Below are 14,873 nucleotides of genomic sequence, written 5' to 3' on the forward strand. Positions count from 1 at the left end.
TTTTTTTTTTTTTCTTAAACATAGAATTTATACTGTATTGCTTTGTAGAAAAGAACCAAAATTGGAGCCAGTGAAAGGAATCACTGGATAGAGATGTTTGTATGCAGTTCTGTTCCCAAGTGTGAATGGACCTCAAGAGTTGTCTTTTGATAGCCACACTTAAACTCATACATGAACACACACACATACACACACACACATCTTCAGCTACATAATGAGTTCCAGACCAGCCTGGGCTATATTATGAGACTGTCTCAAAAGAAAAAAAAGGGGGGGGATATATTCACACCAGCAGGTCTATTTGAGGCTTTACCTGCCTCTGAGGGCTATCAGGGTATTAAGGATGGTGCAGTGTACTCAAGTGATTTATTTTAATGCTTTGTGATACTTCTCATGGTGTGCTTAGAAGAGTCAGTAACTTCTGCTTATTTACAGATTATTCCTAGGAAATTACTGGTTAGAATCCCATAAATAAAGCCAGCTTCCTTCTGAAAATCAGGGAAGGTAGCAAGTGTCTAACAGCTTTCCCCTGCTTTTCACTCCTCTGTACATCATTCCCTTTGTCCTTTCCTCATCCCCCTGAAGCTCCTCTGCACGCTCTAAGCCAACAATTTGCATATAGCCTCTCCTATCGTGGCCTTATACAGAACATTGCTTCCTCTAAACTCAAGAGGGCCCCACAGCTTGAGACTTCCCCAGTCCCTAGAAGTTGAGTTGAAGGCTCAGGCACTTGGAAACAGGAACTTGAAAAGCTGTTGCTTAGTGACATTTCTGGACTTACAGAACTTTATAAACAGTATGTCCTGTTTGATTCAGTTGCCACTTCTACCTGCCCTGTCCTTGGTTAACCAAACACTAAGGGGTAACAGCAGAGAAGCAGGCCAAGATCTTTGAGGAAGAGGGGGTTTAGCTTAGAAAATAGTTGTTTCTCCTACCCCCCAAAATAAAGCTGACCCCATCATAAAACCAAACCCATCCTAAAGCCATCCTAAAACTGACTGTTCTGTCACTCATGCTGTAAAGAAAGTGTCCTTAACTGACTGTCAGCACTAAGCAGACATTTAGCAGCACACTGCTGCCTGATTCAGAGAGGGCCTGTTGGCGTCTTGTAATCTATGTATTGCCGCAGAGAGATGAGGAAGCAGTGGGGCAGTAGGAGAAGCCCATCCATTCTTGGATCTTGGCAGTGCCCAGTCTGTGTGTCCAGTCATACAAGGGCCACTAAATACACCCTTGCCATCCATCTCTCCACAGACGCCTTTCCCACAGCATAAACATCACTAGAGCTCTCACACTTGGCTTCTTTTTAAGACGTTTTGTGTTCTTTACATTAGCTCTGCTCCAATAATTTTACAAATTCCAGCACTAAGTTGAAGTTCTATATGTTTGTCCTAAAACTCCATTTGCTTATTATTTAATCTCTTTTATTCCAGGTATTAGAAACATCTTAGTCTATTTTTAAAAGATTATTTTATCTGTGCAATTCAGAAAAGTTCTTCATACAGATTGTTACCCAACTTCCTAGTAGCCCAGTAAAATAGGCAGTGTGCAGAGGTCAGAAGCTTAGTGGAGGGCAAGCAGCTGCTGGGGTTCCAGCTTCAGCACCCAGATCTTTCACTCTTACTATAGAGGCAGCAAGAGTTCTCCAACCAATTAGGACTCAGACTTTGGGGCTGAGAATATAGCTCAGTGGTGGAGTGCTGTGTGTATACACAAGGCCCTGGGTTCGTTCTCTGCTGAACAAACAAGACATAAGCTTTATCCTTCAGCGTGCTTGCCAGCTCATGTGGAGAAAAGAATTTTCCAACAGGTCTGTTCTGCTGTTTGTAGGGAAGTGAGCAGTGCAGTCTGAACCCAAGTGGGCTCCTGTATAGGTGATGACATAGGAGCTCTTCCAGACTACTCAATGTATTTCCTCACTAGTAGCAAGATATGTTCTGTTACCTGCCTTCAAGGAACTCAGGCCGTAGTAGGGAAGCAGGCTAGCATCTGGGTGTAATTCGGCAGTTCTTCTCCCAACTCACGCGGTCCACGGTGTTAGCCAATACCTACCGCCTCATCTTCATCTGGAGCCAGCGCAGCTCGCTGAACACTGGGAGTGCAGGTGGTCTGCTGCCCTGGCCCTGCGTGCGGCAGTGCAGCTGGTGCCTGCCGAGTGCAGCTGCTGTCAGAGCTTACACCAGCAGGCCTGGGACACGGCCGCTTCAGCGTGATGTCCTTTTGGTGGCGCCTTCTGGAGTCTTTGATCTCATGGATTTTTGCTTTTGTACCCATGGAAGGAAGAAGGGAAGGAGGACCTGTGACTTAGGGATATAAGAACACAATACGAAGCTCTCAGTGGCGATGGGCGAGGTCAGGTCTTTCTCTCAAGTGTGAACTAAGGCTTGTGTCAGGGCAGGCATCTGCTCCATGTGAGCAGTCTGCATCCTTCAGCAGCACATGGAAGCATTTCTAGATTCCATTGTAGAGGGGAGGGAGGTATGAGAGAATGCTGACAAATCATCAGAAGAAAATTATCTGAATGCTAGGTTCACTCCATTACCTGGGCCCTGCTTCCTTAAGACTGTGTGTTGGTGTAAATGTAATTCATTTTTATTGCTTTTTAAAAAATAACTCTCCTAGAACTCATTTATAATATCTACCTTTTATTTATTCTTTGACAATTTTTTATACATATACAGTGCTCTCTAAAATATTTATGCAATTTTCTCCTTTTTTTTTTTTTTTTTTTTTTTTTTTTGGTTTTTTGAGATAGGGTTTCTCTGTGTAGCCCTGGCTGTCCTGGAACTCACTCTGTACACCAGGCTGGCCTCAAACTCAGAAATCCGCCTGCCTCTGCCTCCTGAGTGCTGGGATTAAAGGCATGCGCCACCACTGCCCGGCCTTGATCTTTATAGTAAAACTTTTTTGTTCAAATTAGGCTTCGGAATCCTGTAACACTGTATTTATTTGCCTTCTAACTTCCGCATAGGAAATAAGATACGGAGAACAGATTCCTACTAAGGAAATAACCTTGGTTGAGAAAACTCAGGCCTTGAAGTCACAGATCACGTGCACATATCAGAGATGACAGAGTGACAACCTGTGTCACTTCCAAGGGAAGCTGGCCAGGAAGCATCCCTCTTTCTAATGTACTGCACGCATGAGGGCTATGAACGAGAGGGTCCCAGCTGTCACGTTTTAAAGCAGAAACATATGTTGTAAACCAACAGTTATTGAAAGTGATTAGCTAGATTTTATAAGGAAAAAAGAAACATGAATGATAACTGATCCCTTTCTGGGTGGTTTCACTCCAGCTGAAGAGATAAGATGTTTATGCAGGTTGTTGTTATAAGCAAAAGCTAGTGACTACACGAGGGCGTAGAAGGCGGTTCTGGTAGGAGACAGATGGGAGAAGACAGGAGTGGAACTGTATTGAGTGAAAGATGTCTTCCAGAGAACCGTCATCCCAGGTGCAGTTCTCCTCAGCCTACAAATTGCCGCATGGATCTGTCCCACTTCTGTAACACAATAAATACCTTGTGGCTTGAAATAATACTTTATTGCCCCAAAATGGAAATGTTTCCATTCTCAAATGTAATGATTCTTTTTAAATTCAAGTAGTACATAAAGTTAAAGTTAGACCTGGGATAATGCTGCAGGATATGACATGAGCAGATGTTTTCCTGCCTCCCTGCCCCCATTTAAGTGTGGCCTGTCTTTCCCTGCTCCTCCTCCTCCTGTGTCTGTGAACAGTTTATACCAGCTACCAGAATGCCTCCTGCCAATGGCTATGCTAGACATGAGTACAGTATCTATTTGGGAAGCAAATTCTTTTGAAGGGTAGAAGGCAGAAAAGTACACAGATCATAAGTTTACAGTGTAACGAACTTTTTAGAAGCAAATCCACTCACAATGAAGATCCAGGGCCAAGTGCAGTGGCACACGAAGGCAGAGGCAGGCAGATCTCTGTGAGTTCCAGGACAGCCTAGTCTCTGTTCCAAGTTTCAAGACATCTAGGACTACACAGACCCTGTCTCAATCAATCAACTATTGATCAAAATCCGTATCAGGGATTGTGAAGGACCATGCTCACTGCCTTCCTCGCCTCCTTCAGACTCTCCTTTCTATCTTTATTTGTAACCTTTATCAATATGCTAAGATTTTTCTAAATTTGCCCTTTTGTTCTGATCACCTTTCTGAAAATAACTTTTACATCATTTGTAAAATACATTATAGGACCCTTGAGTGAGGTTGAGACAAGTGTAGTTGACTCTCTATGATTGAAATGAAGCCAAGATCCGGGCATGGCCCACGTGGTAGGTCACCTTTTCAGGAGATGCCCTCATTCCTCCAGAACAGGCATTGAGGCCAATTAAAGAAGTATATGCCTTTTTCCGAAATGGCGGCTATGCAGAAAGATGGATACATGGCTAGAATCTGCCCTCTGCTGGACACTCATGGTACGACTGGGAGAAGGTACTTGTAAGGCTTCCCAGATGGCCAGCCTTTCATCCTACCTCCCTCCAGCTGTTCTTGCAACTTTTCTTTTCTCTTACGCTGTTTCACGACAATGATAGAAAATTCAGCTTGTCAAGGTGTGAGGCAAAGTATGTGATAAGGCCTTTATAAATGTCCTGGCAGTTTACTTTGAATATGGAGTGTGCTGGAACTGTTCACCAGTTCGAATCTCACCCACAAGCAATGAATGAGATTGGGTCCTAGAGCTAGCATCAGGAGAGGAGGAGTAACCAGCCTTTGTGTCTCTCCAGGACTTGACAAGGAGAACGTTGAACTCTCCCCCACCACTGGCCACTGTAACAGTGGACGGACTCGCCATGGATCCGCAAGCCAAGTGCAGAAGCAAAGAAGTGCTGGCAGTTTCAAACGTAATAGCATTAAGAAGATCGTGTGAAGCGTTCTTTGTTTCACTCTTCAAACCAACCTAACATGGCTTCTCACTAGTGACCCCTCACCTTGCACTGCTGCACTTCGTGTCTTATGATCCCATCTGGTTGCCGTGTCGCCAGACGGTCATCTCTTGGAGCATTGCCTAAGTTTAATGCTGCTTTTCTTTGATGTTTTTCCTTCTACTTTGGCATGTGTCTGGTCGAGCACTTGTTCTGAGGACAGCAGAGAAAGCAGGCGATCAGGAGGCCTGACTGAGAGCGTGGACTGTGGGTGTGGATGAACCCTCCAGTGCTAGCGCTGCCTCCAGCCGTGGGCCGTACACAGAGGACAGTCTTTTGTGTTCCCATCTTACAGAGTGAAGGCATCGTCTTAGTTACACACTTATAAGTTTGGGGGAGAAATCATATTTTACCCCCAGTGTATTTAATCTTCTAGCTGTGGACTTTTTGTTTACCTTAGGAAGTTGAAGGAACCACAGAGGCCAAGCCTCAATAAAGCCACAGGCCAGAGACTGGGGGAGGGGCAAACTAATATTCTGTAACGGATTCTTAAGAAATAACTAACATTTGAGTCTTAGCAATAAGTACAGGAAAATAAGCATGACACATACATCTTAACATGGCTGAATTAAAGCTGTCGGTTCTGAGGCCTTATACATACTTGGTCATCCAAACTGGGTAATTTTTTTTCCTGTTGATTATCTTTTAATTTTTACATATGAAGGTGTTTTGGTTTTTTTGTTTTGTTTTGTTTTTTAAGCCAAGACTGTACTAAGTATAGAAACTACACTTGTTTTTGCACTTGCTTTCTCCTCTTTCCTGAGTGACTCTAAGCAGGGTCATTTGCAGACAGAGTGGTGAGACTTGTCCCACAAGGTAATTTTCATAGCTGTTTCCATTAGCTCCGTAGCAAAATGGAATGGTACGTGACATAGGGTAGGTGATATTTTTATTTTGTTAAATAATTTTCCAAGAAACAGAATATGCTGTATATTATAAATTTCTTTGATAAGATGTATTTTTTAAATCTTTTAATCTTACTCCTCTCCTCCAAATAAAATCAGGAATCTCTAGCAAAATATTTGGATTCTATGTGATAGGATTGCATTTAGTCACTGTGAAGTCTGGCTGGCCTGTGTGGTGAGGACTCAGACCCTCTAGGACACAGGCCCTCTAGGACTCAGGCCCTCTAGGACACAGGCCCTCTAGGACTCAGGCCCTCTAGGATACAGCCCCTCTAGGACTCAGGCCCTCTAGGACACAGGCCCTCTAGGATTTCTGCTGTGCAGAGTGGCTGGACCAGTGGGGCTCAGGCCCTTCCAAGGGATGCACACCCAGCTGCTTCATGGTACCTGCAGGATGCAAGACAGTTTGACTTTAGTGAGCACAGTAGTACATGGATGCTCTCATTTAAGATTGAACTATATTTATTTTTAAAAGGTATTATCCCTCTACTCCCAGGTTCCCTTCATATATTAAGACATAATGGCTTTGGGAGGGACCAAAAGAAACCCAGTAGGGTGTGGACAGGTCCTGGAGTGCTGGCTCACTAGTGGATTTCAGTAAGTTAAACTCCACAACTAAGTCAATAAATAATGGTACATTTAAATATTCTGACCTTAATAATATAACACATTTCACACTTATCCATACAGTAACAATGTAATATGTTAATGTAAATAAAATTGCTTTTGATATTCAGAAATAACAATTTAATTTTTTTAATTTGTTTACAGCCCTGGGAAAAGTAAGAACCATTTGCCAAAATAAAAGGAAAAACCCTTAGTGTTAGTAGTGATTTTAACATAGAATCATTGGAGAATATTGAAAACAGATGCAGCAAACTGAGCTCTTGGTTTTAGCCATTGTAAAGGCTACCTTAGAATGGCTGTCAGAGCAGGCCCCCAAGGTTGTGAGGCTTAGCCGCAGCAGGAGGCCCGGCTTCCCACCGCAGTGTTGCTGGGGTGCACCTCGCTCTGACTCCTGCAACCATGGGCAGCACAGCCTGAGGCTGCTCTAACTCTAGTTGCTTGGCTTTTTTAATGGTGGCCATTACTGGCCCATTACTGTTTTGCTTCCCCCATCAAAACAGGACAACTTGTAAGTGTGTGCTCTTCCTACAGTGGGTTTCCCCATAGTTCTTAAACTGCCCCCACTTGAGCTCCCATGGAAAGATCAAATGAAGCCACTTCTGACCCATACATCCCAGGAAACTGGGGAAGAGTTCCAGTTTTATCCAACACACAGAACTTCCGGCTTTTGAGGAAAGTCTAACTTTGCAAACAACTGAACCTATAGAGCTTAAAAAGTGTCACTAGCTGCCCCTCCCCCAAAGAAGACTCTAATTACAGGAGCAGCTGAAGGTCTGGATGGCTCATTTTACACAATTTGGTGTGAGTTCTGTGATTCATTTTCAACTTGTGTTTCCCTGACTTAAAAGAAAACAAAAAACAAAAAACCCAGTAACGGCTGTGTTTGTGTGTTTGGCTGGTACTCCTCCCCTGGGCTCCTATGCCCTCCACTGTGGGGACACCGCATTCTGCTGGCCAGTTACTCTTACCTGCACAGTGCTGAGCCCGGAGCCTGGACAGTGCAGACTGCCACAGCCCCAGTGGGGGGACTCACACACCAGCAACCCCTTCCTCAGGGGTTCAAGGTTGCAAGTTTCCTGTGGGAGATCTGGCTTTTGTTTTCCAGGTTTGGGGGAAATTTCCCCCCCTTTTTTTTTACATTTACCCCCCCCCCAAAGCATATTGAAGCATGTCTTATTCAATGTTATGCAATGGAATTCCACAAAAATTCACTTAGTGTCAGCCACATATTTTTTTTTAATGCGGTATATTCCCCTGTAAATAGTTTGTGTAAAATTTGACAGAAAAGTCTATTTACTACATTGTAAATACATGTGATGATATATTGTATTATTTTGCTTTTTTGTAAAGCAGTTAGTTGCTGTACATGGATAACAAACAAAAATTTGATTATTCTTGTGTTCATATTGTTAACCTCTTCCTGCGACTGCGTTACATCATTTAAAGAAAATGCTGTGTATTGTGAACTGACCTTGTATATGATTAACTTACTCCCCTCCCTAACCAGTGGTTCCCTGCCTACAGCCTTGTTGATAATGTAAGCAGCAGGAGAACTTCTGCCTGACACACAGACTCCACTGCTGTGGGGAAACGTCTGTCTCAGAGCATCGGCCTCACTTGCTCCTGTCCTGTGTATGCCCTCCCTCCCTCCGTCCCNCCCCCCCCCCCCCCTCTTTTTTTTTTTTTAAGTAAAATGTAAATTCAATCTGCTCTAAACTGTGAGGAGTTATTTGCCATCTCCACATGCATCCAACTGTTGTTTCTCTCTTCCTTAGAACATCAGACCTTGTCCACCTCTCAGGTGTGTTGTGGGTTGCCTCTGCTCACCCTAAGAGAAAGATCTTTCTCCAAAAGCAAAGTCATTGAGTTCCAACAAACAGGGGTCTGTCAAACACAGAGGCAGCTGGCACTCTGGCCGAGGCAGACTTACCTTCCAGAGGGTAGCCCGTTGTTACTTCCAGGCTCCGCTAATGTCGTGAACAGCTCCCCTGAGTGGTAGTCTATCGCTCAGCCAGAGCTACTGCCCACTCCTGAAGGAAATGGAAGCCTCCTGGCCCTGGGAGTAGCTGTCCTCAGGAGAGTACTTCTCTCTGAGCAAATGACCCAAAGTGTGCAGGGCTTCGTATGGGCAGGTGGAGAAGGGAGGTGGTGTCCTACCTTGGGAGCTCTGGAATATTCTGGTCCCACCCCAGGCAAAAGCAGACCCAGGGGGTGGGGAGGGTCTATTTAAAGCACCTCTGGCAGTTTTGCTGGACACCCAGGCTCGAAGACCCCTGAAACAGAGCTACAAACTCAGTGCTGCTAAAATAGCTACCTGTCCCTGGGGGCCTAAAGCACCTCAGCCAAAATTAGCCGTACCTCTGCAGCGATCCAGATCGCACCTCACCATTCCTAGACAGCGGGCTCTTTGACTTGGCCATAGTGAACGGTCTGGCCACAGGATGCTGCTGAAAACCAAGTGGTAACCTTTAAACTGAAGGAGCAACCTCTTCCCACACCAGCAGCTGCTTCCTCCAGGTAAAACGGGGAGGCCACACTGCCATCTTGCCTGGGTCATTTCTGCCCAGAAGAGTGTGGCCAATTGTAAATCTTGGGGGTTCAGGGGCGCAGGAGTCAATAGCTGTAATTTCCACTGCCGGAATTCCAAAGAGACACCCTGAATGAGGCATTGCAAGAGGTTTGGCCTCTGCCCGCTGTGAACTTGTGACTTGGTTGGGGGAAACAGCCACATAACTGATGAGCTACAGACAGGGTTTTGGTTTTTGTTTTTTTTGTTTTTTTTTTGGAGGGGTGCAGCAGCAGGCAGAATTTGAACTGATACTTTGGGAGTAGATGTGTTCAGGGACTAATGGTAAGGTTTCGGGGACTTTAATGTCTGAGAAAAACTGAAGCTGTAAAGGAACTCCTCCAGTAGAAAGCAGCCTCCGGCTGGGTTCCCATTGTACTCTAGTGACTCAGCTAATGACCAAGCTCAACTCCACCCCACTCCCCCCCAAAAATACTTAAAAGACCCACTTTAGCGCAAGGCCATATAAACAGGCACTCTTTCCAGCTCAGTGATGCTAGATGCTTCAGCCTGGCCCAGAGTTGAGATAGAATTAGAGGCCAGAGGGTTTTTCATAGCAGCTTGTTGGTTTGTGGAGTAAAGGCAGAAGGGAATGCATTGCTTGGTCTCTGCTCCTACCCGAGCTCCACCACTGACCATTCACACTAGGGTTCTGCAGGAGACAAAAATGCTAGCCAAAAGAGCTGGAGAGAAGGCTAAGCGGTTAAGAACATGGGCTAATCTTGCAGGGGACTCAGATTCGATTGCCAGGGCCCACCCATATGGAGGCTCACAATCATCTATAACTCCAGTTCCAGGAGAGCTGATCTGATCCCCTCTTCTGCCTTTCCTGGGCACTGCACTTAACATATGTGCATACAAAACACCCAGGCATATAAAATAAAAAAGCTTTAAGAATTGTCACCGAAACACTGCCGCTGCTGCCACCATCATCCCAGGCCATGCTGAAAGCAGGACTACTCCTGCTCTCCTGGCTCCCTGCTTAATCTTAAGGGCTCAGACAAGGGGAAGCTGTGGTCGCAAATGCTCAATAACACTTAAGAAATAACACTAGGTTCTATGTTGCTGGGGAACTACACAGGCAGAAAAACAGCAAAGAAGCCCTCATTGATAATAACAGCCCCTGTGAAAATCCGAAACAAAATAAAGATAACCTGTGTAAAAGATCCACTGCAAAACTCTAGTCCTAGGGCTAGGGTGATATGTTCAGAGACACCAGGCAGTCGTCAGAACTGATGGAAAATGAGAATTGAGAAAAGCCAAGCTCTAGTGCAGGCATTTCCCAGTCATTTCCCAACGACTTCTTCAGCTTGCACAACCATACACATGCAAAAAGAAAGAGTTCATTTCACCCACAAACAGCAGAAAGAGAAGAAGGAAGGACCAGCAGAGCAGCCTTTCTTTAAATACTTTAAAAGTATTTAAAAACTGGGGGCTGGGGAGAGAAAGAGACAGAAAGACAGCGCTCAGTGGTGAGGTGACCTGGGTTCAATTCCCAGCACCCACACGGCAGCTTACAACTGCCTAACTCCAGGATCCAACACCCTCATACAGCAGACAGGTATGCAAGCAAACCACATTAATTTTGTTGTTGTTGTTTTGTTTTTTTTTGAGATGGGGTTTTTCTGTATAGCCCTGGCTGTCCTGGAACTCACTCTGTAGACCAGGCTGGCCTTGAACTCAGAAATCCCCCTGCCTCTGCCTCCCAAGTGTTGGGATTAAAGGCATGCACCACCACTGCCTGGCTAGAAATTTTTTTAATTTAAAACTTGTTGAGTGGAAGCAAGGCTAGGAATGGTAATGTGGGTGAATGTAAAATGTATGATATACTGGGACAAAAAAAAATACCATAATGAGACATAATTTTGTAGAATGGATCAACACTAAGGAATTTTAGAATCTGGTCATGGCTGGGAATGTGCTCAGTGGCCGAGCACTTACCAAACATGTGCAAAGTCCTGGGTTCAATCCCTAGCACTGAAAAAAACCCAAACAAAACTTACTGTCATTGGATTAGAGCAGGTCCCATTTATACTATAGTTCATATAGTTCATTTTCCACCCTGCTATGTACATCACTAGCCAGCAGGGGGCTCTGCTCAGCCAGTTTTGTCGAGGTACAAGATCAGCCAGCACAAAGGTTGGCACTGCACTGTCCCCTCCACCCTGAAGAACTTGGACTCCTATGGGTGTGCAATACAGTGTCCACACCCACACACTGGTGAGCACATAAACTGTGACTATCAGGATTAGAAGTATATTTTTAAAAAGAAATAACAAAAAGCAAGGTTTCCTCTGTGACATCCTGACTGCCCTGAAACTTACTATGTAGACCAGGCTGGCCTCAAACTCACAGACATCTACCTGCCTCTGCTTCCATCAGAGTCCTGGGATTAAAGGTATGGACCACTATATCCAGGTCTATCTGAAGTTTGTATGCTGGGGAGGTGATGCAATCGGTCACATTGCTTATTCTCTTCAAACATGAGGTCCTGAGTGTGAGTCCACACTTACAAAGCTGGGAGCATGGTTGTATATGCCTGTAACCCCAGCACTGGGGATCCCAGAGGGATCCCTAAAGCTTGCCAGGCACAATATCCAAATTTCCAGTTCATTGAGAGTCCCTGACTCAGGATAAAAAGATGAAGCGTGACGGAGAGACATCTGATGTCCCCTCTCTGTGGGTGTCCTCTCTGGCCTGGGCATGCACAAGCATGCACATGCAAGTACACAGATGCTTGCACACTTAAGCTTGTGCACTACCACGGAGGAGGGACATGGGCGAGGTGCAGTTTCCATTTTGAGGAAATGTGAATGATTAGGTGTGATCCATAGGTCCTGGACTGCACATAGGTGCGATCCATAGGTCCCGGACTGCACATAGGTGTGATCCATAGGTACCTGACTGCACAAAACACCACAGAGGCTCAAGACCATATGTGTGGTTACTTCTGCTCCCAGTTTCCTGGACTTCCACGTGCTTCATTCACCAAGTCACACAGGTCAGAAGGAACTGTCCTATGTCCATAATGAAGTGCACCAGAAACGATGGCATGAACATCAGGAGTCACTCCATAGAGAACCTCGTATCTTCTCAGTGAAAGACGTCTGATTGTACCTGATTTGACTGTCTCACAGCCTAAGATGTCCTCAGGTTCCCCCAAACCAAATCCCACGCAAAAATTAAAAGGCTCACCAAGGCTCTTTATCAGCCTCAAATAAATAGCTCAGAAAAGTCAGTTTCAAGAAAAGACGCAGGTAGAAAAAAAATGGGCAAAGAACATGAAAGAATAATCCAGAAGTGTCACATGCTGCTAAGTACTGTATGATGAAGTCCTGTTAGTAAACAGGAAGTGTGTGCTGCCTGGTTCTATGTCAACTTGACACAAGCAAGAGTTAATTGAGAGGCAGGAACCTCAACTGAGAAAAGGCCTCCAGAAGCGCCTGTGTAGGCATCTTCTTAATTAATGGCTGATGGGGGGAGGGGGTGCCATCCCTGGGCTGGTGGTCCTGGACCAGCCATGAGGAGCAAGCCAGTAAGCAGCACTCTTCCATGGCCTCTGCATCAGCTCCTGTCTCCAGGTTCCTACCCTGCTTGAGTTTCTGTCCTGACTTCCTTCAATGATGAATGACAGTGTGGAAGTGTGAGCCGAATAAACCCTTTCCTCCCCAACTTGCATTTGGTTCTGGTGTTTCCTCACAGCAGTAGTGACCCTGACTGAGACCACATGCAAGCTGAAACGGAGGAATATGTTTTTATTTCTTGAGATGAGGTCTTGTTTACTATGCTATGCAAGCTGGCCTTGAGTTCCTGAGCTGGGACTTCAAGTATGAACTCCAGCACCGGCTTGGGTGCCATCTCATCTGTCAAATTAACAGATATGTTGATGATGAGCCCCACCGTGCTGCACATGCCCTGGGTACCCTGAGCCTTAAAGATATCTACCACTGCCTTTGAACCACTCTAGGAACCCAGAGAAATAAGTAAGGAGACTGTGGCGTTGATTAATGTTAGAACACCTAAAGACAGCCTCAATGGTAGGTTTGCTACATTCATCTAATACAGTGGCTCTCGGCCTTCCTGGTGCTGCAACCCTCTAGTACAGTTCCTCTTGTTGTGCTCACCCCCGACCCTAAAATTATTTTCGTTGCTACTTCATAACTGTAGTTTTGCTACTGTTATGAATCGTGATGTAGATATCTGTGTTTCCCTATGGTCTTAGGTGACCCCTGTGAAAAGGTCACTCGGCCTACCCCAAGGGGGTTGCAGCCCACAGGTTGAGAACTGCTGATCTAACAGTTTCTGGAAGCTGACTGTTTCCATATAAAAAGGGCAGCCTGACAGACAGTTCTGGGGAAAACAGCAGTCACTGCAGCCCTTCCCTGACCTCTCAGGACTTCTGCTCTCAGCTCCCAGGTTCCCCGGGAAGATACACGTGCACAGGAGCACACAGGGCCAGGCGTCCACTTCCGAGCCCAGGCTCCATCCTCGGTTCTTTGGGCTTGCGTCCACCTGTTCATGCTCCTTCTCTGAGGGCACTGTCTGTGTCCTTGGCTCTCTTTCCAGAAACTGTTTTTTTGTTTTGTTTTGTTTTTTGTTTTTTCTTAACTTGGAACAATCCCTGCAGCCCTGAGAAGGAAGCTGGTGTCCTGGCAGAGCAAGGGGAGTGGATGGGCAGGGCCTTACCATTAGCCACGATGACAATGCTTCCAAAGGAAGGGCCAGGTGACCCTCTGAGCCAGCAGAGGAGTGAGCACAACTGCCTCAGAGGGACCTCTTGGATAATGTGATCCAGAGATGGGGAAGCAAGGATGACCCATGGAGAGGAACAGCCTGTGCCAGCTGTGAGTGTCTACTGATGGGCTCCGCATGGAGGGCAGAGTCTGCATCAAGTGACTCCTGGTATACAGTAATTGTTCAGCAAAGCAGAGCCTGTGTGTGGTGGATGGGATCACACCAAGGGCGCTGCACCAAAAGGGGGCTTGTGGCTTCGGCCCAGGCTGAGGGGTTGTGGGTTTTTGTAAGGCAAAAGGAACGACAGAGAAGGAGAAACAGAGAATGAAGACCTATGCAGCCTGGCCTCTGGGGGCCTGGGGAGGTGGGGAGTGGGGGTGAAGGATGGGAAGTAGTGGTAGAGGGTGGGGAGTATGGGGTGGCAGGAGGCAATAGCTGCTTGGGAAACCTTGGAGACTCTAGACGTAAATGCTAGTGCCCTTCCCACAAGCCACTTTCAGGGGCCCCTTCTGCAGCTGACAGCAGGATGTAGAGCCCAGTGGAGCAGAATTTGGAAGTTTTGCCATTTTCTCTTAGGATCTATCTTGTAAGGGATGGGTGTGATAGTGCATGCTTTAATCCCAGCACTCAAGAAGCAGATGCAGTGTCAGACCTGCCGGGGTGACAAACTGAGAACAACCTGTCTTGAATAGATGATGATGATGATGATGATTGGTAAGTAACAGGAGGCTGAAGAGAGTCGTAAAGAACACTGGCTGCTCTTTCAGAGGACCAAGGTTTGATTCACAGCACCCACATGGCAGCTTACAACCACTTGTAACTCCTGTCCCAAGAGATCCGATGCTCTCTTGTAGCCTCCTTGAGTACTGTGTTACATCATGAAGAGTCATACATTCAGGCAAAACACCTGTACACATAAAAATAAATTAAAGGGGGGTGGGGAGATGACTCAGCGGTTAAGAGCACTGACTGCTCTCCCAGAGGTCCTGAGTTCAATACCCAGCAACTACACGGTGGCACACAACCATCTGAAATGGCATCCAATGCCCTCTTCTGGTGAGTCTGAAGACAGTGATAGTGTACTCACCTATA

At 45.9% G+C, this 14,873-nt stretch overlaps 1 protein-coding gene across 1 annotated transcript in view; it reads left to right on the forward strand.

Annotated features, from left to right (window-relative positions):
• Nucleotides 1-8,139, forward strand: part of Nf1 (neurofibromin 1) — a 248,403-nt gene extending 240,264 nt beyond the window's left edge. Inside the window, exon 58 of the mRNA XM_021212697.2 lies at nt 4,752-8,139. Within this exon, the coding sequence (XP_021068356.1) occupies nt 4,752-4,894 (143 nt within the window). The 3' untranslated portion in view covers nt 4,895-8,139. The remainder of the gene's footprint in view (nt 1-4,751) is intronic.
• The last annotated feature ends 6,734 nt before the right edge of the window (nt 8,140-14,873 follow it).

The sequence above is a fragment of the Mus pahari genome, chromosome 14 (genome assembly GCF_900095145.1).
Source record: "Mus pahari chromosome 14, PAHARI_EIJ_v1.1, whole genome shotgun sequence".
In the NCBI taxonomy this organism is placed as follows: Eukaryota; Metazoa; Chordata; class Mammalia; order Rodentia; family Muridae; genus Mus; species Mus pahari.